The sequence below is a fragment of the Amphiura filiformis genome, chromosome 17 (genome assembly GCF_039555335.1).
Source record: "Amphiura filiformis chromosome 17, Afil_fr2py, whole genome shotgun sequence".
Lineage (NCBI taxonomy): Eukaryota > Metazoa > Echinodermata > Ophiuroidea > Amphilepidida > Amphiuridae > Amphiura > Amphiura filiformis.
Genome location: NC_092644.1, coordinates 51,819,349 through 51,844,332, shown reverse-complemented (window position 1 = coordinate 51,844,332; position 24,984 = coordinate 51,819,349). Strand labels below are relative to the sequence as shown.

General features: G+C 38.4%; 1 protein-coding gene across 1 annotated transcript in view; it reads left to right on the top strand.

Moving 5' to 3' along the window:
* Positions 1-2,557: 2,557 nt before the first annotated feature.
* Positions 2,558-24,984, top strand: part of LOC140137945 (nuclear cap-binding protein subunit 1-like) — a 31,141-nt gene continuing 8,714 nt past the window's right edge. Inside the window, exons 1-16 of the mRNA XM_072159751.1 lie at positions 2,558-2,746; positions 6,754-6,842; positions 7,217-7,317; positions 12,284-12,368; positions 12,946-13,173; positions 13,549-13,622; positions 14,583-14,652; positions 15,246-15,461; positions 15,750-15,847; positions 16,418-16,592; positions 17,158-17,285; positions 17,600-17,674; positions 18,803-18,906; positions 19,772-19,897; positions 20,598-20,697; positions 24,540-24,633. Of these exons, the coding sequence (XP_072015852.1) occupies positions 2,701-2,746; positions 6,754-6,842; positions 7,217-7,317; positions 12,284-12,368; positions 12,946-13,173; positions 13,549-13,622; positions 14,583-14,652; positions 15,246-15,461; positions 15,750-15,847; positions 16,418-16,592; positions 17,158-17,285; positions 17,600-17,674; positions 18,803-18,906; positions 19,772-19,897; positions 20,598-20,697; positions 24,540-24,633 (1,809 nt within the window). The 5' untranslated portion in view covers positions 2,558-2,700. The remainder of the gene's footprint in view (positions 2,747-6,753; positions 6,843-7,216; positions 7,318-12,283; positions 12,369-12,945; positions 13,174-13,548; positions 13,623-14,582; positions 14,653-15,245; positions 15,462-15,749; positions 15,848-16,417; positions 16,593-17,157; positions 17,286-17,599; positions 17,675-18,802; positions 18,907-19,771; positions 19,898-20,597; positions 20,698-24,539; positions 24,634-24,984) is intronic.

Here is a 24,984-nt window from a genome sequence, read left to right as displayed (position 1 = left end):
AGGACAGGAAATGCTGATGAAAACGTTCACTAAAACTGACGGAGGCGCCAACGTTAGCGTTGGACATTTAGTTATTTCATTGATTTTTCACCCGGGTTAGTCGGTGGAAAATAAATAAAATAATTAAATATCCAAAGTTGATGATAAGGGACTGTGCAATAATTATGGTGTGTCTCAAAATGGTCTGCCAAAAATTGCTTCCTCCCCTTGAACATGTCCCTTTTGACTAGTCTCCTCCGCAGCCAGTTTGGTTACGCTCCCTCCACACAAACAGTCTGCCAATGGCCACTTATAACGCCGTTTCTGATTAGCTACACGTAAGTAGCCGTAGAGCTGTACATACGGGAACTTGATTGACCTCAGTCTAGCTGGCGAGATGGCGGGTCAAACTTGCTCATGAATAATAAAGTAGCCGCTCTAGCCGATCGACCAATTGAAAGCTTTGTTTGACGTCAAGCTGGATGACGCCGGCAGAAAACCGTTAGCGAATCAAAAAGGACCAGTTCGTGACCATTGGCAGACTGTTTGTGTGGAGGGAGCGGAACCAAACTGGCTGCTGTGGAGACTACCTTTTGACGTGCCAAAAAACCTTAGCCCCTCCTTTTGACATGCCAAAAAATCTTTGCCCCCCCATGCAAGATTTTGGGGAACCCGAATTTAAAACCTTAAATTGTCTTTACATATGCGAGCCCAGGAGTGCGAGCACATTGAGCAGGAAATTTTGCATATTTGAACTATTTGAACATAACTATACGTTTTTCTACACCTTTTTAGGGCATAATATAGATCCTTAAGGGGGATGTAATTTTCTTCAGAAAGGGGGGGGGTCATGAATATGAAGGTGACCGGAGCCTTTTTATGACCCCCTATTGCGGGCAAATGCCCGTGCCCCTGTAGCGCTGCCACTGATTGTATGCACAAAAATTTTGCATTATATTATAACTACAGAGTGTGCACACATTTTCATCTGTATTCGTTCCAATAAGCGCCCATGCCCCAAGCGCCCACCTACGGTATTTTCAATTCGCTTAAGGGTACCATTAATGTTGAAGTGACAGAAAGGCGTTGATACAGTGAAATAGCTGGAAGACTACAAGTCCTGTGTAAACTTGAACGTCTCAGGACCCTTTTATAACATACGTAAATTCATCTCTAATAAATGCCCCTTACAAAAAAAAAAAATTAGGTAAACCAGGTGAAAAATAAGCGCCCACCCAAAATGACTTTTTTAAGCGCCCTGGGCGCTTATTGGAATGAATACAGTAAGTTAAAAGAATGCGCGCATAGCGCACAAAAATTTTGAGTCAAGCCCTTTAATAATAATTTTATAACTGCCCTATTTTTGGTGTACAAAAATTATGACCCTATTTTTGACACAAAATTTCTATGACCGCTCCCCCCTCCCCGGTACATATATTCATGACCAGACCACCCATACCGAAGAAAATGAAAGCCCTATAAAGTCTAGATAAAGCTAAAGCGAGCTTTTTTGAACGTTTCTCTCAGTTTTAGTATTACAGGGTCACCTAAAATACCAGTATTTTAAAATCACTTGCCCTGGCTGAACCCCTCCCCTCCCCTTGGACTATGCCTAAACTTTGCTTAACTGACATGACCCCAGTCTGGATTGCCAAAAAAGAAATGCTTCAAATCATGATCATTGTTATAATAGAAGTTGCAAAAATAACTAAAAAATGTCTTTGGGTGACAGTTCCAGTAAAAAAGGCTAAAATGAGGCTGATCTTTCTGTATGCTTTGAATCATCAACTATAAAAATGCAAAGAAGATTCAAGTTGTGATCTGTTGGTGGAGTTTTCACACTTTAAATTTTAAGATGTTTTTATATAAAGAATTAAAGTTTTCGCTGCAAAAGAAAATTTAGACAAAAAAAATCTGATGCATTTCTAGGCTCCTACTGAATTGATGTGCTGCTATAGTGGCATATTATTAGTTTGATCGGTTCATATAAGGCGGAAAAAATAAGACTCATAACACCTTGTATTGATATAGAATGTTATGCACGCAGTTGGGCGCCCAATGGCGCAATGCTTACGCTAGTTGTGCGTTGCGTAAATATATGCGAGACTGGCGCACGCTTATGTTAATTTATGTGAGCGAGATTTGGGACTTTATTGACGCGCGCAGTAACAAAAGACAAATAATATCCGGATTATATAAGCTGAACAAACTTTAGGGGGCAGGGGGGCAACATGCTTTGCGCGCATTTCAGCACAAAATCAATTGAAAGAACATTTTAAGACCGATATTCAACTTCTATTAATTAGTGGTAGGCTTTATTTGTCCAAAATTTCATTCACTCCGCACACAATTGTTTCAAGAATTGGGAGGGGGCGCGTCTAAGATATTCTCGGGTGGAGGGTAGGGGCGCAAATGTTGTTTCTTGCCCCGGACGCTACCAACCCTATAGTTACGTCACTGTGTGCCGCATAGCTCGGATTAGCTCCGCATCAGAGCTCCGCATTCAGTATCCTTCCTGTGCTCATGGTGCTTGTCGGTACCGTATGGCCCATCGTTGTTTTATACCCATACCGCCCAGGTGACTTGACCCACCGCCATCTTTGAGTTTTCGGAAGCGTAAAAGTTCCGCACTCTCAAGAAATTAGACTTGTAATTTGTTTCTACAGATTATATTTGTACAAAAGAGACCTTTTTGTTCACTAAATATAGTGGAGACGCAACATGTCTCGAAGACGACGATACAGCGATGATGATGAAAGCGAATATGGTTAGTTATTTAACTTTTTCGTAACAAAGACTTGATCTGGATTATCATCACCTGCTGAATTCGGCAGCATTGCGGATTGCCATGCATGCACTTTGCAGCTTACTCGAGAATTTGCACACGATAGTTACGCATTCGATTTGGATGAAAGTTATTTTGATGAGTCAACTGTATCTTTTGAGCAAGATATGCCTATTTCTTATTCAATGAGTGCGTCTTGTAAAGAATTCACGTAATTTGATTGGTTTTCTGGTGTATAATATCTCACAATAGTTGATAGTGCTCCTAGTCAGGGCGCGCGCCGCCCCGCAACGGCGGCACGCTTGTTGCTCCTCAATGATCACGCGATAATGCGTTCGCGTAATACACGTGCGAGAAGTTCGAGAACGAAGAACGCGATTCGGCGGCTTAGATGTTCGTGATGGTTTCGCTTCATTTAAAACAACGGGATGTCCTCACAAAAGTAACTTTATTTTTTTTCTGAAAAGGCAGTTTTTCTCGCAAAAATTACATTAAAACTGAATAAGAATGAGAATAAATGATAGGATTTTGTCTTTTTCGTAGTGGATACCGGCTGCGCCGGCATCCACTACTCAAAATATTGGCCAGCCCATCCATTATGACACGATATTGTATAGGCAAAAGACAAAATCCTATCATTTATTCTCTAATTAATATTTTGGACAGTCTAAAATTTTGCTGAAGTGTAAAACTCAAAAAATGTTTGATGCAATCGCCTGTCGTGATCGGCTGTGTTTAGGTACATGTATGAGAGGGAAACCTCAGTTAAAGCAGAAGTCCCACTTGCCCAGTTCGCCACAGAAGAACTGACTTACACCTGTTACTTTGATGACAGACAGAACAGAATAGGTATGCTAGGGGGTGAATTCAAATTTGCCATCAAACTGCATCATTTTATATATCAAATTAAAGCCTTTTGAGTAAACAAAGCCAAAACTGAAAACCTTTTTTTCATAGCACTTTCCGTAACAAAGTTACCGGTACATTTCATCAAAAAGATTCAGCTAGCAAAATTCCCCAAAACGGCATTTCGGGGGTGTTTCTAGATCTTAGTCTCATGGCGATAGCAGTTTTTTTAATGGAACTGCTATAAAAATCCCTCTATAATTCCATGTGCGACTTGATTATCACCATAAAAAATCATATATTTGGGTCAAGTGAAGTATAGAAAACATATTTATGTAGGTTTCCTTCACCGACCTATTCTCGGAAAAAATTCAAATTTCTATGTAAATATGCATTGTGTTTGGGCCCCGGTCTCGGCGAATTTCGCTGACTAGCAAATGTGTTAACTAAGGTTTGCCTGGGATACCTAAACAGAATTTACATGGATGAATTTTAACCTTGACTAATTCCCTAAGGAACTTGAACCAAAAGTGGGGCTACCTCTTTAACAGCAATACATATTTACATAGAAATATAAAAGAACTGCTAGCTCAAGAAAACCTACGTAAATATGTTGTCTCTACTTGTTCACTTGACCTACCGGGCTACCCTGAGTAAGGATTATACGTCGAACAACTGAATACAAGCACAACGTGTGGACCAATATATTTTTGTAAACATATTAGGCCTATTCTGTCGGTCCAGCTTCTAGTCTTGGGCCCAAGCTTCACGTGGCTCACGGTTTGTAATGACCGACAGAAACCGGCTGTGAAGGAGACTAGTCACTCCAGACTGGAGTGGCAACATCGTCAATTTCGGGAAAAAACAACACTCGACAATCATGACAATGGACTTTAATTGTCGGTTTGTCATTATATAAAACAATAAATCAGAGGAGAGCGTGGCCTAGCGGTTGAGGCATGGGACTGTGAACCCAAGGGTCAAGGGTTCGAATCCCAGGTCCGGCTCTTTTGTGTCCTTGAGCAAGACACTTCACTCTACTTGCTTAGTGCTTCGGAGGGCACTTTAAGCTGTCGGTCCCGATGTACATGCATATTTTCTCACATTAATGTAGTGTGCACGCTAAAAGAACGTCACAGGCTATTCGAAAAGAGCAGGGGAGCATCCCGGTCATGTTGACTGTACTTCAAAATACACTCATCTACTCTAGGTTCCAGAGTAAAAAATAAGTACAGCTTGTCTGTAAGCAGTGCGACAATACTCGTACATATGAGGGAGGCACTTATAAGGAAGAAGAAGAAGAAGAAGTCACTTCCACTCTGAAAACTTAGAAACATGTTTGATTCCACTGACTATCATTTGCGATTGAAATATACACAACACCAATGACAGAAATCATCAAGAAAAAAATCGAACCAAGGACTTGTTTTCACTCAAATTTGAGTCGCATCATCAACCGGAAGTGACGTGGCACGGACCGACAGAATAACAAAATGGATATTTCGTACAAAGTGGTAATTGGTGTAGATGTCACATTTTGAACAGTTCATTTGAACTAAGCAAAAAGGCAGCTATTTTCAGACATATTTGTAGTCATAATAATAGCTGTCATGTGCATGTTTCTCTATTTACATCTGTTTCTGTATGGAAAATGGGTCCATCGTGTTTTGCAAACGTAAAGTTTGTGCATGATAGGTGCCTTTAACTTAATGACAAATCAATCAGGCAGCTATTTAATTTTCATTACTTTATACTGCACATTACTGTGGCTGCCATGTGAATAACAATGTAATTAATGTACTTATCTTACCATTGCTTAATATTTATCAGTACATATGGTACAAGTTTGGTAAATTAGGTAGGGTTATTCAGTTTACGCTTTCTCAGATTAGGTGTCCGTTTTCTATCTTGCTCCACCACTTGCAAGACATTTTGATAATGTTCCTCACTCTATCTGGGCAGCAGCTAGGAAATCTCCACCGAGTTTCACGCCACGTTCTGTTGCATCATTTACCACATTGATGGCTCTAACATAGCTAAGCGATTGCAGATAAGCTGAGGACTCAGGCCAATTAGTGTGTAGTTAGCATGATTAGTCGCGGAGTAACAAGCGTAGTTGAATGTTCCACAATGTACACGAATTTAATATTTTTTCTATCTAGACCTAAATGCTAGGATCATTCATGGTTGACCTAAAAAAAAATAAAAATTTGAATTTTGCACAAAGTTTTGTGTTTTTTTATATGAAATTGATACTTTGTTTTCATGTCATACTCTATTAATTTTTTTTAAATTTCGGGTACCCGGGCAAGGCTACCCTGGCGGGACTCGAATTCCCGGGACTCAGTCCCTACCTTATTCAAAATGTGACATGTACACCAAATACAGCCCCCAAAATGGTCTACTTTTAGCGACCCTGAACTCCGAAACAGTTTAGTAAAAGTTAAAAATGTGATGAAAATTGGTGGGTGCAGTCAACATTTAGAGCCAAATTTTTGGAAGGTCATTTTGGGGTCATCCAAGGTCACCCAGAGGTCATCTGAGGTCAAATTACTAAAAACTGTCATATGGGCATGAAACTTGCTGGGTACAGTCAACATTTGGAATCAAATTTTTTGGAAGGTCATTTCCGGGTCATCCAAGGTCATCTAAGGTCAAATTACTAGCAACTGCCGTATGGACATGAAACTTGGTGGGTATAGTCAACAGTTAAGAGTCAAATTATTGGAAGGTCATTTTGGGGTCATCCGAGGTCACCCAGGGGTCATCTGAGGTCAAATTACTAGCAACTGTCGTATGGGCATGAAACTTGGTGGGTATAGTCAACAGTTAAGAGTCAAATTTTTGGAAGGACATTTTGGGGTCATCCAAGGTCACCCAGAGGTCATCTGAGGTCAAATTACTAAAAACTGTCATATGAGCATGAAACTTGGTGGGTACAGTCAACATTTAGAGTCAAATTTTGGAAGGTCATTTCCTGGTCATCTGAGGTAAAATTACTAAAAACTGTCATATGGGCATGAAACTTGGTGGGTACAGTCAATCTGTGTAACAATACCAAAACTATTGTACTATTGTTCAGTTGATGTCACAACAGGTGGATTCCATCATTTATTGTATATATTTTGTTTTGCATGTTGCAGAAGGTGGTCGAGCCAGTAAAAGACGAAGAGGAGGTGAGGCTGAAATTGAAGAACGTCTGGAGTCGCTGATTACAAGAGTTGGAGAGAAGGTAAACAAATCAAAATTAAATGTGTACTGTGAAACCAAGTTAATGAACACATAATTGTCAATCAGATTGAGTTGTGTTTACTGGAGTTTACTAGACAGTTTGGGTTATAAGGAATTTTGTGGCAAGTCACACCACAAATGAGACAGTATTACATAGAGCTGGCAGTCAACGGATGCTCCCGAAGAAATTTTCTAGGCCAATGTATGAGGAAAGAAGATCTTGAGTGTTTATTTCTTATGGGGAAAAATTATGGAAGAAGAGACAGCGGGCGCCAGAGGACAATGTATCTTCAAAGATGAAAATACATACACTGATAATAATTGTATACATCCATGTTTAATATTGCAACTTGTTTTTGTGATTCTTAATCCTAGAGTACATCATCACTTGAAAGTAATCTTGAGGGGTTAGCAGGTGTGCTAGAGGCTGACTTACCCAACTACAAACCAAAAATTATCAAGATCCTGTGCATTTGGTGAGTATACATATTATGATGAAGTAAACAATTGACCTTAACCAGGCCTAGAAATATGTGGCAGTTTGTGCGAATCCATTTGGATTCTCGCAAGAGAATTTTGCTAGAATTCTTGATTCGCGCAAATCTACCTCCTGCGCGCTCCCGCTGCACAAAAAAATACTGCCCTCATACAGTCTGATTTAGTCATTCAAGAAGGCGGTTTTGTCGAACGAAAGATCGGCATGCAACCAATGGCTGTTTTTGCTGCTAAAATGCCCTCTCAAATCAGTATTATAGTGCAAATTATTAATGATTTAAGTAAATTATCCCATAATGCTCCATTTTGGGGGTTCAGTTGCTTAAAAAACAAAGTATAAGTAGTCAAACCGGGAATCAAACTTGGTACATATTTATTTCTTTCTGTAAACTGCCAAATGCATGACGCGAATCCATATGGATTCGCCCAGTTGATGTTTTACGAGAATCTTTGCGCGAATCGATTCGCGGATGCGCATCGAATTTCTAAGCCTGTTGGCGGTAATCCCATAATTCTCTGCGGTTAGACCTGTGATGTTGTCAAGCTGATGCGCAGTAATGATGATCGCTAAACGGTGTACATGTATAATATGTCAGGGGAAGTGATGCTATTTGTATCAGCTTGTTTTCTCTGTTTACAGATAAATACACAAGTTGATTTGTCTATTTTATTTGAAAATTCATCCTCCATTAACCCGGAATGGGTCATAAGAGAGGAGGAAAAAAACAAGTTTTCCAAATGATTGAGACAATGGAGTAAAATTCCTCTTTTCAAAAGAGAATGGCGATTCAGTTCTTATGCTTTGCATGCTTATAGCACTGCAATTGTAGAGCATATACTCGTCAGAGTGACATGTTGTGAAGCGACTATTAAATAGTCTGTAAAGAGGTGGGCAGGGGTAGAAATAAGGGACCATTTCCTGATAGCCATCCGGGCTATCTAGCCATTTTTTCTGATAGCCCTGAAGGAAATTCAATAGCCCTGAAAAAGACATTGTTTTCGCACAATTCAAACCAATCGTTTGTTCAAATATTCAGTTATTAGTGATCGAGTAACCCTTACCCCCCCATAATCAGGGGTAGCACTACATGTAGGTTTTAAAACCAGGGTTCTCAGAACCCTGAACCCCTGAAAGTGTTAAAAATATGCGCTCAAATCCTAAAATGAAGGGTTCTTAATCTCGAATCTGTCAAGTATTGAATGTACCATTTTAATTAATTGGTATCAGATTTTGTGATTTTGGTTACAATGATGTGTTACCGGTATAGATTCATGGTATAAATAGTTAAAGCCCGGCAAAAAATGTGATCTCGCTTTTCACGCCACGATTCTCGCCTGTAACCAACTATCTCGCTTTTTAAGAAAGTTCCCAAGCAGTTTACTTACTATAAAACTGTTGCTTTATGCCATAAAAGTTCGCCGAATTCCACAAAATGCAGTAACTTCGGCAAAGACTTTGCCAAAGTGCAGAATTCAACACCATTGGCACCACATGGAACCCATGCATTTCTCAATAAAAAATGACATTTCATTGCAAATGAGTTCAAGTTTAGGCCAAATATTATGATATTTATTGAATTACTGGAGTATGATGACTATAAAACATAATTCAAGGGCAACTTTTTGTCATTTTTTTTCCTTCTACGGCCGATCATTGTCGTATTTCACCGATGGCATATCTCTACACACCACCCATAAAGCATTTCTTTCCGATCCTAGAATTAGAAAATTTTCCAACTCATGTACGTGTCATCATTCAGCACTGCAATAACTTAGCAGCAGTGGTTCTAGACAATATCGCAATCTGTGTAATTATGCCGGCGGAGTTTTTGTTTTTTTGTTTTTGGTTGATTTGTATGGCGCTTTCAACTACTGAGGTTATTTGCGCCAGTACTCACTCCTTTGTCAAGTTGCACCTGTATAACTCCATTCAGTCACAATCGTAGTTTTCTGCTTCACTGCATCCAAGTTATTTCTATCTTCTTTATGGACGCTCGTTGTATTTCCCCTGCTGTATATGCTCGTACACAAAATGTAGATTTTTCCTCTGTCTGCGTGGTAAAAACCAAACGGTGTCTCTTCAGAGCCACACCAGGCTGAGTCAGCCGAGGAAGGGCTAAAACGTGGTCAAATTACTTTGCATGATCCTCGCTAGCTTGACTTCCCTCGCATCCAAGCCTGTTCCCCAGAGCCCAAGTTAGCGTTATCCATCCGACACCACGTGGAGGTTTGGGTTGAGTTGCCCGCGAGCAATTACTTTGCCAGCTCTACGGACCTTGCCGGACATGCCGGCGGAGTGTATTTTATTTCTATTTTTAAATTATGTTACAATGCTACGGTGACTTCACTTCAACAAATGTCGTTACATTGCATTTTATTGTCTCGCCTGAATGTTCAGGGAGAGACTTAGTAATCACTATGGTGTGTGTGTGTCCGTGGGGGTGGGTGTGTGGGGGTGTGTGCGTGTGTGTGTTCGGAAAAAGCTTGTGAACGCGTTATCTTGAGAACCGTAAGCGCTATGATGATGAAACTTTATAAGGGGTAGCATGACCAAAGGGTGTCAACCTGATTAGATTTTGAGCGCAAAATATGGTAATTAAGTACCTAATTTGCATAATTTATGCGTAATCAGCAAAATACCTTGTGAACAGATTATCTGGAGATCCGTATGGGGTACAGTGACGTAACTTGGTGGGGAGTAGCGTGGCCAGATGTTCTCGACCTGATTAGATTTTCAGCGCAAAATATGCTAATTAAGTACCTAATTTGCATAATTTATGCGTATTTGATGCGTATCAAGCAAAAACCCCTTGTGAACAGCTTATCTGGAGATCCGTGTGGGGTACAGTAACGTAACTTGGTGGGGAGTAAGCGTGGCCAGATGTTCTCGACCTGATTAGATTTTCAGCGCTAAATATGCTAATTAAGTACCTAATTTGCATAATTTATGCGTATTTGATGCGTATCAAGCAAAAAACCTTGTGAACAGCTTATCTGGAGATCCGTATGGGGTACAGTGACGTAACTTGGTGAGGAGTAAGCGGGCCCAGAGGTTCTCGACCTGATTAGATTTTGAGCGTAAAATATGGTAATTAAGTACCTAATTTGCATAATATATGCGTAATAAGCAAAATACCTTGTGAACAGATTATCTGGAGATCCGTATGGGGTACAGTGGCGTAACTTGGTGGGGAGTTATGTGGCCAGAGGTACTCGACCTGATTAGATTTTCATGAGGTCAAAGGTCACATACAAGGTCAAAGGTTAACTGAGGTCACCAAATCTTTTAATAATTAATTTTCAACTGTGCATCACATATCCCAATAACAGCTTGATCGGTCATGTAATTAAGGAAATAGGACGACTTTAAGATAGTCGCTTTCTTTGTAAAGTATAGCAAAGTAGCACTTTCAATGAGTGATAACTCGTAAAGGAAGCATCTTTCTGTTTTGATTTATTTGATGAAATAGTTCTTTGGTATTGCCAAATTTGATTTTTCAGCGCAACATACTTCATCCAATTTCGTGAGGTCAAAGGTCACATACAAGGTCAAAGGTCAACTGAGGTCACCAAATCTTTTAATAATTAATTTTCAACTGTGCATCACATATCCCAATAACAGCTTGATCGGTCATGTAATTAAGGAAATATGACGACTTTAAGATAGTCGCTTTCCATGTAAAGTATAGCAAAGTAGCACTTTCAATGAGTGATAACTCGTAAAGGAAGCATCTTTCTGTTTTGATTTATTACTTTGATGAAATAGTTCTTTGGTTTTGCCAAATTTTGGAAGGTCATTACGGGGTCATCCGAGGTCACTCAGGGGTCATCTGAGGTCAAGTTATTAAAAACTTCGTATGGGCATGAAACTTGATGGGTACAGTCAACATTTCAAGGCAAAATTTTTGGAAGGTCATTTTGGGGTCACCAGGGGTCATCTGAGGTCAAATTAGTAAAAACTGTCGTATGGACATGAAACTTGGTGGGTACAGTCAACATTTCAAGCCAAATTTTTGGAAGGTCATTTCGGGTCACAAGGGGTCTGAGGTCAAATTAGTAAAAACTGTTGGATGGACATGAAACTTGATGGGTACAGTCAACATTAAAGTCAAAGATTTGGAAGGTCATTTCGGGTCACCAGGGGTCATCTGAGGTCAAATTAGTAAAAACTGTCGTATGGTCATGCAACTTGGTGAGTACAGTCAACATTTAAAACCAAATATTTGGAAGGTAATTTGAGTCACCAGGGGTCATCTGAGGACAAATTAGTAAAAACTCATATGGGCATGAAACTTGATGGGTACAGTCAACATTTAAAGCCAAATTTTGGAAGGTCATTTCGAGGCCACCAGGGGTCATCTGAGGTCAAATTAGTAAAAACTGTCGTATGGGCATAAAACTTAGCACAAGGGGTACAGTCAACATTTAGTGCCAAAATTTTAGAAGGTCATTTCAGGGCCACCAGGGGTCATCTGAGGTCATATTAGTAAAAACTGTTGCATGGGCATGAAACTTGGTGGGTACAGTTACCATCGGCCAGATAATCGTGCCCAGCCGATAACCGCCAAATTCATTTACCTCTCTACCAACAGTTATCGCTAAAGCAGGCGGTCACAAAAGCAGGCGAGACTCGTGGTTCGAGAACCGCCTTGTGTTACATAATTTCTGGACAGGCCGTAAATATTGGAGATCGAAGCTTTTATTTTTCTTTCACATGTTTTCATTTTTCTGCGCATGAAAACCCCTGTAGCCCGACGGGCTACATGGAGATAAAACCCAATAGCCCGACAGAAAACCTAATAGCCATGGCTATCGGGCTATCGCTTATTTCGACCCCTGGGTGGGAAATGCATTTAGTAAACAAATAGAATGATTCAGTGTCTAGTAAAACATGATGTTTTTTTGACTTATTATTAAAGTTAATCAAATTATCTTTGTGATTTGCAGTGCTGTTATGCAGCCAGAGAAGATAACAGTATATACAACCTTAGCAGGATTACTCAATGCCAAGAACCCAGGTACAGGCGGAGAGGTAAGTCTAGTATTAAGACCATGTTTGGAGGAGGCCAAAGTCACAATTAGATGATCAGCTGTTGCTACCTGATTGTTATAACAAAAGGTGCCAGGGCTACCAGTCAAATGTTATCAAATGTTCAATGAGATTACCTCTGTGGCTTGTGAAAATGATTTGTTGAATGGACTTGTGTTTGAATTTGAATGTTGAAAATTGTAGGTGAGCTATAAATGGCTCTCCTGAGGATGTTTAGGAGAGCTGTCAGGGGAGTGATTTCATTTGAACGTCATCATTGAGCTAAAAAAAGTTTGGATGAGTTACATAAGTGAAGAAGAGTTTGAAGGAAAGTGATTGCTCTATTTACATTTTCATTATGCTCATTTCTTGATAAATTTGCTATCGGTTTTCGTCACTATGAATCAACCTGATTTTTTACAATCATCAGCTTGTGATAAAGTCGGCAAATTGTTATGACCAATACACCAGATGATGGTTAAAGCCTGAAATTAATCACATCATGAAATATTTTCAACTCTATTTTAATCACAAAATAGAAGTGCATCAAATGAAGCAGGTGTTTTTTCCTCTTGTTTAGTTTGCAGATCTTCTCTTCAAATTCATGAAGGACTACATGAAAGCCAATGAGTGGGAGAAGGCTAGAGTGATTGTACGCTTCCTGTCAGATCTGGGCAACTGTAGTGTGGTAGATCCTGTCACCATCTTGGCCATGTTTGAATCATTCATAACTGTCACCATGGAAGATGACATCCCTCAAGTGCGTTCTGATTGGTTTGTGTACGCTGTGTTGTCTAGTTTGCCATGGGTAGGTAGTCGCCATTATGTCCCATACATGTATGCTGTGGCTAAAAAAATGCTGCACTTTTTGTACCAGAAAACTGTCAGAGTATATATTAAAGAGCTCTTTCGATTAAGATATATTACTAATTAAAAATATTGTGTATGTGCAGTGGAGTGAAAAGATATGAAGTCATTCAAATCTGTAGGAATTATGTGAACCATATTCGATCTGATTGACTTTGTTGTGAAATTCACACTGGAAATTTTGCCTGGAAATAATGCTGCCATTCAATACAATGAAATAGGAACTGTGGAATAAATGCTCCAATCACTAGTCATTCTTGAGTTGAGGCTTTTAGCAATTGTGTGTAAATGTAGTATTCATCTTTTAAATTTCTAGATTGGTGGACAGTTGGCGGCAAAAAAACCAGAGGAGCTCAACAAAATGATGGACAACATTGACAGATACTTGGGGTGAGTAATAGGGTATGGTGAAAAATGCTTTCCTCATATTGTCATGGAACTCACAAGAGGATTTTACTAGGGTGCATACTACTATTATGCTGAAATACCGTAGAATTCCATCAACAAGCATATATGCTTCTAAAGGAGTTGGGTTTTTTTTGACAAAGGAGACGAAAGGCAGACACGCTCCACAAACAGATTTGGAGTTTGAGCAACTATATCGTCATAATATATCAGCACAATTCTAGTATATTTATATAATTATCTAGTAAAGCCTCTGATTCTTCCAAGTTGACTAAGAAAAAAAAACCCTGTTTTTTTAATACCCTGCTGAATAATATCAATGAGTAAGATCAAATATCATTGATATGATGGATGTTATAAATCAATTAAGAAGTCAAGTGTAAAATCTGTGTACTGGTAGGCTAGAAACCATTGAATAAGATAGGAGAACTCTGACTTTTTGTGTGTAGTTTGCGGATGGACCAGCATTCCTTAATTCTCTCATTATATGCACCTGTTTTTAGTACTCGAGCATGGCAATGCACAAATCCGACTTGACACATTCACTACACCTCACTGGTGGCCATAGCTGGGTGCTTCCATCCATCTTACGCGACACCAGTACCACAGGCGTGCAGCGTTTACTGTTCCTATGACGCGGTTTACTGTTCCTATGACGCGGCGCAAGTGCTACACGCTCCGATGCGCTCGAGATAGTGGGCGTCTTGGATCGCAATCCAAACGAACTAAGCTAGTTTGGCACGGAAGGCCCCCAGCTATGGCCGACTTAATCCTGACCCTCACTTGGCTTGTGATTCGTTTATACAATGTGGATTGATTTCACATATTATACCAAGCCAGTTTTCTTCCATTTTAATTTCTTTGTAAGACCATAAAGCGAGGTAGTACTTGCTGTGCTGACATGGTATATAGCCATTTTGATTATTATCACATTGTATATTGCAGAAACCGAAAGAAAGACCATCTTCCCATGTTGAGAGTATGGCATAGTGATTCACCTCATCCACAAGAAGATGTAAGTAGATGGATATTATTATGAGAGTATGGCTGCGCTAACAGAGATTCCTAGTAGAGATGTGTTATTCTGATTCTCCAAATGCATGATGCAGCCAAAAAGTGGTGATATTCAGCTTTACTTTAAGGTGGTACTACACCCCTTGATAAATTTGTGACTATTTTTGCATTTTTCTCAAAAAATAATAACACACTGGTAACAAAAGTTATGTATATTATAGGGACAAGGAATCCAGTTACTACACTGAAATTTCAGTGACTCAAGACCATGAAAGCATCCTTAGGGTTGCCAAAAATTTCCTAAATTATAATAGTTTGTGTGAATTTTATCTAAAAATCGTCTTTGAAAACATCATGATTCAAGTTGTTTTTGTAGCAAAATTCACTAAGAAGTGGCTAAAAATTAAGTTTGACCATTCAAGCTCTGAAGTCGCCAAGAAGTCATTAATTAAAACATGTTAAAATCTCATAATTGGGCTACCAAATCGCAGGTTTGGCAACCCTCTGTAGTAGTTTGATCCCATTTCTTGGCTGAAACTCAATAGCACCGTTACTAGTTGCCGATGTCTCATTTCTATATCTTTATATTTTCAGTATCTAGACAGCTTATGGGCTCAAATGCAGAAGCTTCGTAAAGACAACTGGATAACCAAGTGCATAAGACGCCCCTACCTGGCATTTGAGGGTATACTTGGTGAGACTGCCTTACACCCACTACCAGCATTCACACCACCACCCCACACAGATGAGTCTGTCTACCCAGTGCCAAAGGTCGTCTTCAGGATGTTTGATTACACAGATGCTCCAGAGGTAAGGGTTTTTTACCTTCCTTCTTTTCTTCCCCTTAGGCAAAAAACAGGAAGGGAGATGTGCAAAATCAAAATAGGAAAAGCATTGGACTTGGTATACTTATAATCTGGACTGTGATGAAAACTAAAACCACACAACCTGCAGAAATTTAGAGATATACTTTATGTTTATTGATCAATGGTCTGTTATAAGAAAAGAATAATATAATTGAAATGTTCTCTTTGATTCTGAATTTCTTTGTAAATAACAAGGACTGTTCAATATTTTTTTATTTTCCCCCATTTTAAGGGTCCCACATTACCAGGCCATCATTCCATTGAAAGATATCTTGTGGAAGACCAACTGCAGGCCATCATTAACTCGTGTCATAAAGAACGCAAAGAATGGTAAGTGCGATAGAGAAGATATATCGGTGTGATCAAGTCTTCAGTATTGATCACATACCATGCTACAATTGATATAGAATTTATTTGAAGACTTGATATCAGTTACATTTAGGAGTCAAGCTGAGCATAAGAATCAGTGAAATTTTATATTTGGACATTGCGCTACTGTTGGTCACTAGCCGTAGACGTGGTAGACAAAAACTTTGTTGGACTGATAGAATTAAAGATCTAACAGGCATGTCTCTAAACAATGCCTACAGATCAGCTCTGGATATGCAGAAGTGCAACTCAATCATTAAAAGGGTCACAAAGAGTCGGACATAGCTTATTGGGCCATGACAACAAATTGGTCACAAGCACCAAGTCCCTTGTCAGCTATTTGATATATTACAGGGGGAAGATGTAGTAGATGTAAAAATGGAAAACAAGTGATACTGTGATGGTTAATGACTCTCAGTTGCTGCAACTCTTGGGATATTCCTCGGTTCCAAAACAAAATGTTTAGCTTTCTCACAATACCCTTAAAGCAACTGATTTTATTGTTGAATTGATTTCTTTTTCCTCTTACAGCGCTGCACAGTTAGTGAGTTTCCATGCTAAAGCTCAGGTTCCACTCAATTACATGATAGCAGAAGTGGTATTCTCTGAGATGTTCAGCTTGCCTCAGCCACCTAGGATTGAGATATTCCATGCTGCCATCTTCCTGGAGCTGTGTAAATTGCAACCAAGCTCTCTGCCTCAAGTTGTATCCTTATTGAGTGGCAATTTTGTTGCACCATTAAAAATATAGGATTTGTGTATTGTATCCGCCTTCAAACGGGAGTTTTGCTTATTTACATGCATACCAACTGTCGAGCCTGATCCAACTGTTGAGCTCCATGTTTGAGTTATCATCAAAAATAGTGTCTTTTAGCCATAGACGGGGAATAGAATACAAAGACCTCCACAGTGAGCTGATTATGTACTTGTTTGTGTAAAACTCTGCGGTTGAACTCCATTTTTAGAATGTGGATGTGTGAAATTCCACGGTTGAAAACTCCACACTTGGAGGAATATAAAAGAGAGGGGTGTGTGTATGCCTGTGATTGATTATATGAAAGTCAACTAAACGTCAAGATAAAATGTTGCCTTTAAAAATTATGTATCCCTTTTCCGACTAACCCAAAAATAATGTGAACCAAACGACCGACCCTGACTTTGGAGCTGTAACCAAGGACAATGTTTGTCAGCAGTCCTTATTTATTATTTTTGATTTGAAATGAGCTTAAAAACAATTACTAAAATAATATTCCTTAACTAACTGAACCCAGCTTGCACAAGCCACTGAGATGCTGTATGAGAGATTGGACACCATGAACCTCAATTGTGTGGATCGTTTGGTTAACTGGTTTGCACATCATCTCAGTAACTTCCAATTCAGATGGAGCTGGGATGAATGGTAAGAAAGTTGTATGGGCAGTTAATAATAACACAAGTCATTCTGAAAGTAAAAAAAATGTCTGGGTTGGCACAGGCATGAGATTTTTCAGCTGATCAGCTGTATTCAGCTTTTTTGACTATTCAAATTGACGCATTTTTATTTATTTTGCCAATTTCACTCTGTTTTTCAGCTTTTTTTTTGTTGTTGTTCTACTTCAGCTTTTTTCAAGCAAAGCCACTCTCCGCTCCACTTAATGGACCAAGGGTATAATCCTGAAATAATAAATAATCCTGAAATCTTCTGATTGTGTAATGTTGCTGTCATTTGTTCAGGACTGACTGTCTACAGATGGATCCTGAATTACCCAAACCCAAGTTTGTGAGGGAAGTGCTTCACAAATGCATGAGGTAAGTCCTATATTTTGTGGTACATGTAGTGGTGACATTTGTTGTTGATGGTGGTGGTGGTGAATCGGCTGCATCAGCGTGGTCAGTTCAGTATTTGATGGCTTCTTTACACTACGTTCCAATATTCATAATTACCAAACGAGAAACGCAGATAAATTCAACTTAATGAAGAACAACAAAACATTTACTGACCATGCCATTCGTACTGCTGGTCCAATATTATGGAATTCATTGCCAAATTCAATAAAAACGGCAAATTCATTGAAACATTTCCGTAAGATATATAAACGTGACTTGATCTCAAAATATGATTAATTCTTGAGCATTGTGTTTCTCGTTTGTTTGTTATGCTTTGTTTTGTTTTTTACTTTTTTTGATGGTAACATTTCTTTGTTAAGGGGTGACTTCCTCTGGCCTTACTGGCCTTCTGGTCATCCCTCCATAATTCGTTGTTTGATATTGCCTTTGTTTTTAAAATATATACTGTGTGATTTCATGTGAATTATGGGAAAATAAAATATCTTGTATCATGTATCTTGTATAAACTGGACAAAAAGGCTGAAATGTAAACCCAGATTTCTTTAAAAATGTGATTCAAGTTTGCAAATAATACTAGAGTTGTATTATATAATATACAGAGCCCTTTTTGAGATCAGTACCAGATATGTTAATAATAGTTACTGCATTACATACGTGTATATTGAATTGCAACACTTAAACTTGTCTGTATGTATGGCATAAAAAAATAATTGTTTGAAAAGTGGCGTAACACGAACCAACCTAAAATTACCTGCCGGCCCACACGTTTTTATTACTTTTCCAATAAAGTTGTCCTTGACCCAACTTATTTTTTCAAACATAAACAGGATTAAGATATATTTATTTTAGTATTATTTTGAAAATCCAGTGTTAATACAGATATAATGCATATTGTGTGCATTTCATTTTTATAATGTGTGTGTAATTGCTTTGGGGCAATCTAAATTATGACTTATGTTTTGAGGTACATCCTTTTATTGAATACAGCCCTATTTTTGATTCTTTTAGAAATAAGTTCACAGTAAAAAAGTTACTCAAGATATTGGAATGACAAATTAGTATTTGTTTTTGGATTTTTTATTTCTACAGGTTATCATACCATCAGAGGATAGTGGAGAGTGTTCCTGAGAATTTTGCCCCATTATTACCCAGGAAGCCTGGCCCAGTGAATAAATTCAAAATGGAAGATGCCTGTGAGTATTTCAAATGAATTGCATCTTGTTTATCATACAACAGGTGAATGATTGCTGAGTGAATAGCTCTGTTAAATGTCTTTGTAATATGTTAACTGGAGATGTCATCATGAAGAAGTATGCTCACTTGTAGATCTATTAGCAGGTAGTACAGTATACAGAAGTATTCTTTACTTTGCTTCAGTGATGAAATTTTGGGATTCGACCCCACGACCAGCTGGTTACCTCACGATTAAAATTGTTTATAAATTGCATAAAAGTGAAGGATAAGTCATTCAAATTGTCATTTGGTATTTTTGACATAACAAATTTGGCAAAAAACATCAGTACTGACGAAGTTGAAGCCCCATTCAGATACATGTAGCTAATTTAGATACTGTCAGTATCTAAATTACAGATTCGTGTAAAATGTCTTATTTTGTATTAAATACACGGCTTTCGGCTGAACCACTCACATGCTATGTTAGCACATCTATGACAATGACAAAGGTACCAAAATCTGAATTTTGATGATTTTTACGATCGTCCGGATGAGCAAATTACTGAATGGGCCTCTAAGTACAACTATGAAGGCATATTGGCACAGCAGTTAAGGCTTTGTGGGTCCGAATCCCTGCAGCACCATCTTGTTGTGCACTTGTGCAAGGTGCTTTACCTCACTTGCCTCACTCCACCATGTGCAATGGGGAGCTGTTATGGGATAATGACAATGTAAATTATGAGAGGAGCCGCGCTTAGGTTGTGCCCTCTTTGAAGCGAAAATGACATGGATGTATGTCAATGGGAGCAGAATAACAACGAAAATATGATGAACTGCATGTTAAATCACAAACATTTATTTATTGGACTATTATTGTAATTTCAGCCAAGCACACTGGATGCATGGAATCCCATCGACTTATTGATGCATTCAAATCCAAGGCTAATGCAGAAGAAATCATCTCATTAATGAAGGAATTCTTTGTCACCAAAGATGATGACAGCATGGATGGTAGGTATATAAGACTAGACTAATTCCAATCAGCCATCTATACTGCGCATGTGCAGTATTATACTTTGTAGTGACGACAGATTAATTTACAGTTCATATCGTGACGGACTTCTGAAAATATTCAATGCGACTTTGGTTGTGCACCATAACGTGACTGACTAGTGGCGCTTGTGTACCTCGTCGCTGTACCGCGCTGTTGTGTCAAAATTGCGCTCTGAAGTTCTAAAAACAACAAACAGGCTTTTTGTAAGTGTGTGTTTGTTTTTTGCAAATGACCATAAAAAATCTGTAAAAAAAAGAACAATCTCCTCACTTACTTTGTGCACATTTTTTCAGTCAAAATCAATCCGCCTTTGTATTTAGCAATCAAACAAAAAACATAGAACGTGGGTCTCTCGAGGGTTTTTTCGTCACCTCAAGAAATTCAAATATGTGACACGATCAAGGGAAATGAGTCGGATGAGGGTATGTGCCCTTATTTGCTGGTGGGATTTTTATGGGAGGGCACTTTTAGTTTGTGTCTAAAATTCCAGTTATAGCGCCATTAGGCGAACGTTTACAGTATGAAAGTGGTCACATGTTTTGGTATTTTACTTATTTGTTTAGCTGAAATCTTCAAAGGTACTGAACTTAAATTGGCAGTTAAATTTTTTGATGTACTTTCTTTTTTCTCTAACATGTTTTTCCTTTGTTTTCTCAGATGACACCAATCCAGATGAGCTGAGGATTGAGGTGTTCACACTGACCATTCTGTACATGGGTAGTAAATCATTCAGTCATTCCTTCAGTGCTCTTGCAAAGTAAGTTTAGTTGAGGATGGGGACAAAGCAGCTGAAGGGAATATCCCCATCATGCATTGCAGTGTATCTATTTGCTCCATAGCAAATGTACACAAAAAACAAGTAAAAACCACTTAAATATTGAGAGCTATTGGCAGTTTTGCAATACTCTAGGGGGTCATGTTTTCTCAAACAAAAGTCTAAGCACCCTGGTTTAAGTGGGTAATTGAAAGTTGAAGTAAGGGATTTTGTCAACATTTTCTATGGCAAGTGCAGTTCTATTAATATTATGGTACTGCAAAGCATAATGGGGTAGACCTTTCAGCTGCTGTGGGATTGAGGCGTTCACACTGACAATATTGCACATACTGTATTTCCTCTATTAAACACCCATTCTATTAAATGCCCCCCATCAATTTTTTCAACCATAGTGTTTAAAAAATGCTGAAATTTCCATGTTTTCTTGTGTTGGTAAGCTTTCCATGGTCCACACATGATCGGTAATGGCCGAAAATAACATCACAAACCCGAAAGTGAACCGGAAGTCATTGATCCTACGTTCATAGTTAGTCATTTCGGTGCGATTTTTAAGCTTATCTATCGATTTCTGAGTTCCCTGGGAGATTTTGAGCCTTAAAAGAACCATGTATTATTATTAAAAATTGATTAATTGCAATTCCAGGTAAAAACCACATGTGCCTGCTCACGGTCGAAAATTTTTTTTATTGCATGAGGCGAAAGGCGTTGGTAGTAGGTTACAAAAGTCACATCAAAAATTCCTCCGGAGCTTGTTGCCATAGCAACGGCAGATTTTATGATTTTAGCGATTTTTGCTTATTTTGGGGTGAAAATAAGAGAAAATATACACTTTTCTGAATGCTCTTGACTTAAAATTTGAGGTCACATTAAAAAAGTAACCTTCCCGCCATAAAGTACCATCTTTGCACATTTCCCAGGTGCAAAAAATATTTCAATAATATTTCCCCATGTGCAATTTTAGGGATGGGCAACATTGGCAATTTAGCACTTTTGAAAAAATGACATTTTTACCCTATCTTTGACGTCAAAAAATCTAAAAAGCTAATTTTGCTTGAGCACCCAGACAAAACAGGGCATCCGGCCGGATTCGAACCGACGACCTTCGTATTACCAGCACGACGCTCTAACCAATTGAGCTAAGGATAAACGTTTTTGTTTTTTTCAACGTTTATGTGCACTGGCCTACTCGGGGGAAAGATTAAATTTGTTCATCCTATTAACCCAGAGAACTAAGTATAATAATTTTCATAGCTGTAGCCTATTAAACTTTCGTAACGTAACTGTAGCTGAGTCCACTTTCCTAACGTATTAGTACTAGTACTTACAATCGTTTTGCAAGGATGGATTATGTATTACTAATAAAGCCATGATCATATGACCATGTATATTACCAAGAAGCTGGTTGATGGAGACACATTTATCATGTGACTAATCAATGTCATAAGAAGTATACCATAAAATCCATTCCAGAAAGACTCAAGACCAAAAAGCATCTCAGTAGAACAACATAGGTGTTACAAAACCCAGTTATCCGACGTCCGCCTAGTACAGTTTAATTGTCTCTAGACATTGCTAGAATGGATTTTAGGCTATTATTTCTAATAAAATTCATTAGTCACATGATAAAATAAATGTGTCTCAATCAACTAGCCTTGGCCTCTTGGTTACATGGTCATTATGTATTTCACCGACTCTCGCATTCTTTTACCATTGCTGGTACTTGTACCATTGTTGGTGCTTAGTGTTATCACCAGTTACCCGAAAAGACCCCAGTGTTTGGACATAGACCCTATAAATTCATATCTAGGGTCTATGGTGTGGACCGCGCAGCTCCGAAAAAACACATGCATTTTACGAAAGTAGAGGCTGAAAGACTCCTGATTTTTATAATTTCAGCTGTAAAAGACCATTTTACAAATGGTCATTCCTTATGCTTTTCTAGGTTATTCCAGACGATTTTCAACCAGAAAGTTAAGGAAGACTCTTGATTCTAACCGTTTGCAGCTCCGAAAGACCCCCTTTTACCGGTTCGCCGTCAGCTCCCAAAGACCCACGATCTCCACATTCCAGTGGAGCATACCCACCCGGGAGGGGGGCTGCACTCTATCTAATCAAGCGAAACATCGTGGGAAGTGGGATTGCTTTATTAGCCAGAATCCATCCTTGCAAACAGATCTTAGGTACTAGCACTCAGAAGTTAGGAAAATTGACTCTGCTACATACCAGTTATGTTACAAAAGTTGAATAGGCTACAGAAAAGTTAACTGGGCTATAGCTACATTAGGATAGTTAACTAGGCTACAGCTATAATATGAAAGTTGACTAGACTACAACTACTAAAGTTCACTATGCTACAGCTTTGTACTCTCCAAATAAGTAATCATGGCATCACACTGCTTATTCCATTTGACTCACGGGTCGTAAATATGAATTCTATTGCTATATTTGTACTTAATTATTACTAGGACAGTTAACTGGAAATATCCTAATTTGGCGGCCATTTTGGATTCCATCTTGAATTGGAGAGATTCAAATGAAACAAATTGTGTGCATATTTATTTCTTTTAGTTATAGAAATTAATTCCATTGAAAATACTTTATTATGATATCAATTTCATGTTGCTCTAGTGTATTTCAATGAAAATATGCTATCCTGGCGGCCATTTTGGACGCCATTTTGAATTTAAAAGATCCGAATAAAACAAAATGGGCACATATTTATTTCTGTTGATTAGAAACATCAATTGCATCGATATTTTTTCATCATTAGATCATTTGCATGTTGCTATAGTGTGTTTTAATGGAAACCCCTATTTGGCGGCCATTTTGGACGCCATCTTTAATTGCACTTGATCTGATCTTCTTACCCACCTTTTTTTGAAGGTCTTTGCATATATAACATGAAAATGTTCTAAAAGAGTCATGTACACGAACTCCCCCTAGAGCCTGTAGTAAATGCGCTTATTGGAAATATAGATTTAAAAAGTCCGATTTTCTGGCAATACCGGTTTTTGCAGAACACGACTCTTCTGCAGCCTTTAAGTGTTGCTTCCGGAAGCAGTTGTGTGTCAAATCTTGTACGCAAAGGGTAAATATTTCAATTAAGTTGGTCGTATAAAAAATTATATGAGTAAATATGTAGAAAATGTATTATTTCAAAAAATGCATTTTTTTGAAAATTGGCAAACTTTTTGGCAACACTGGCTTTACAGGACAAACAGCCCCAGAGTTTTTTTACCAGATTTGGAAGGGGCAATGTCTGCTCAAGTAACACCAAATCTGAGAAAATAATTCTGGGTGCTCAAGCAAAATTAGTTTTTTGACTTAAAAGATAGGGTAAAAATGTCATTTTTTCAAAAGTGCTAAATTGTCAATGTTGCCCATCCCTAAAATTGCACATGGGGAAATATTATTGAAATATTTTTTGTACCTGGGAAAAGTGCAAAGATGGTACTTTATGGTGGTAAGGTTGCTTGTTTAATGTGACCTCAAATTTTAAGTCAAGAGCAATTCAGAAAAGTGTATATTTTCTCTTATTTTCACCCCAAAATAAGCAAAAATCACTAAAATCATAAAATCTGCCGTTGCTATGGCAACAAGCTCGGAGGAATTTTTGATGTGACTTTTGTAACCTACTACCAAAGCCCTTTAGCCTCATGCAATAAAAAAAATTTGACCGTGAGCAGGCACATGTGGTTTTACCTGGAATTGCAATTAATTATTTCATAAGAAGTGCTGATTTCAAGTGAAAACATCTTCAGGGTGCAATATTCCTGTAGAGTGTTGATTGATGCTTTATAACCAAGCCTTTGTTTTGATTTCAGATTCCATGCAGCTTTCAAATACTTAGCAAAAGATGAGGATAGTATGATCTATTTATTAAGGAAACTCAGAGAGGTTTGGCAGACTCATGAACAGGTAAGTACAGATTCCAGAAAATGTATGCAACTTACTTTGTATCGGTGTGAACAGTGATAGAAACTTTTGATAACAAAACAAAGATACATTGATCTATAAATTATTCTACCATTTTAAGACAATGCTGAATACAGTGGAGCTGTCAACTAGTTCTGTTCCCAGTATTTTGCATATATAGAAGAATTCGCTGTGAAAGTGAAAATGTATTAATCGGATTAACTACCATAGCAATAGGTTCAAACATTTTTTGATTATATCGCACTGCACTACAAGCAAGTTGGACTCATCACCTGTGCATGTCTGCAATCATAGATTGAATACAATACAGCTCTTTTCAATGGTACTAATCTT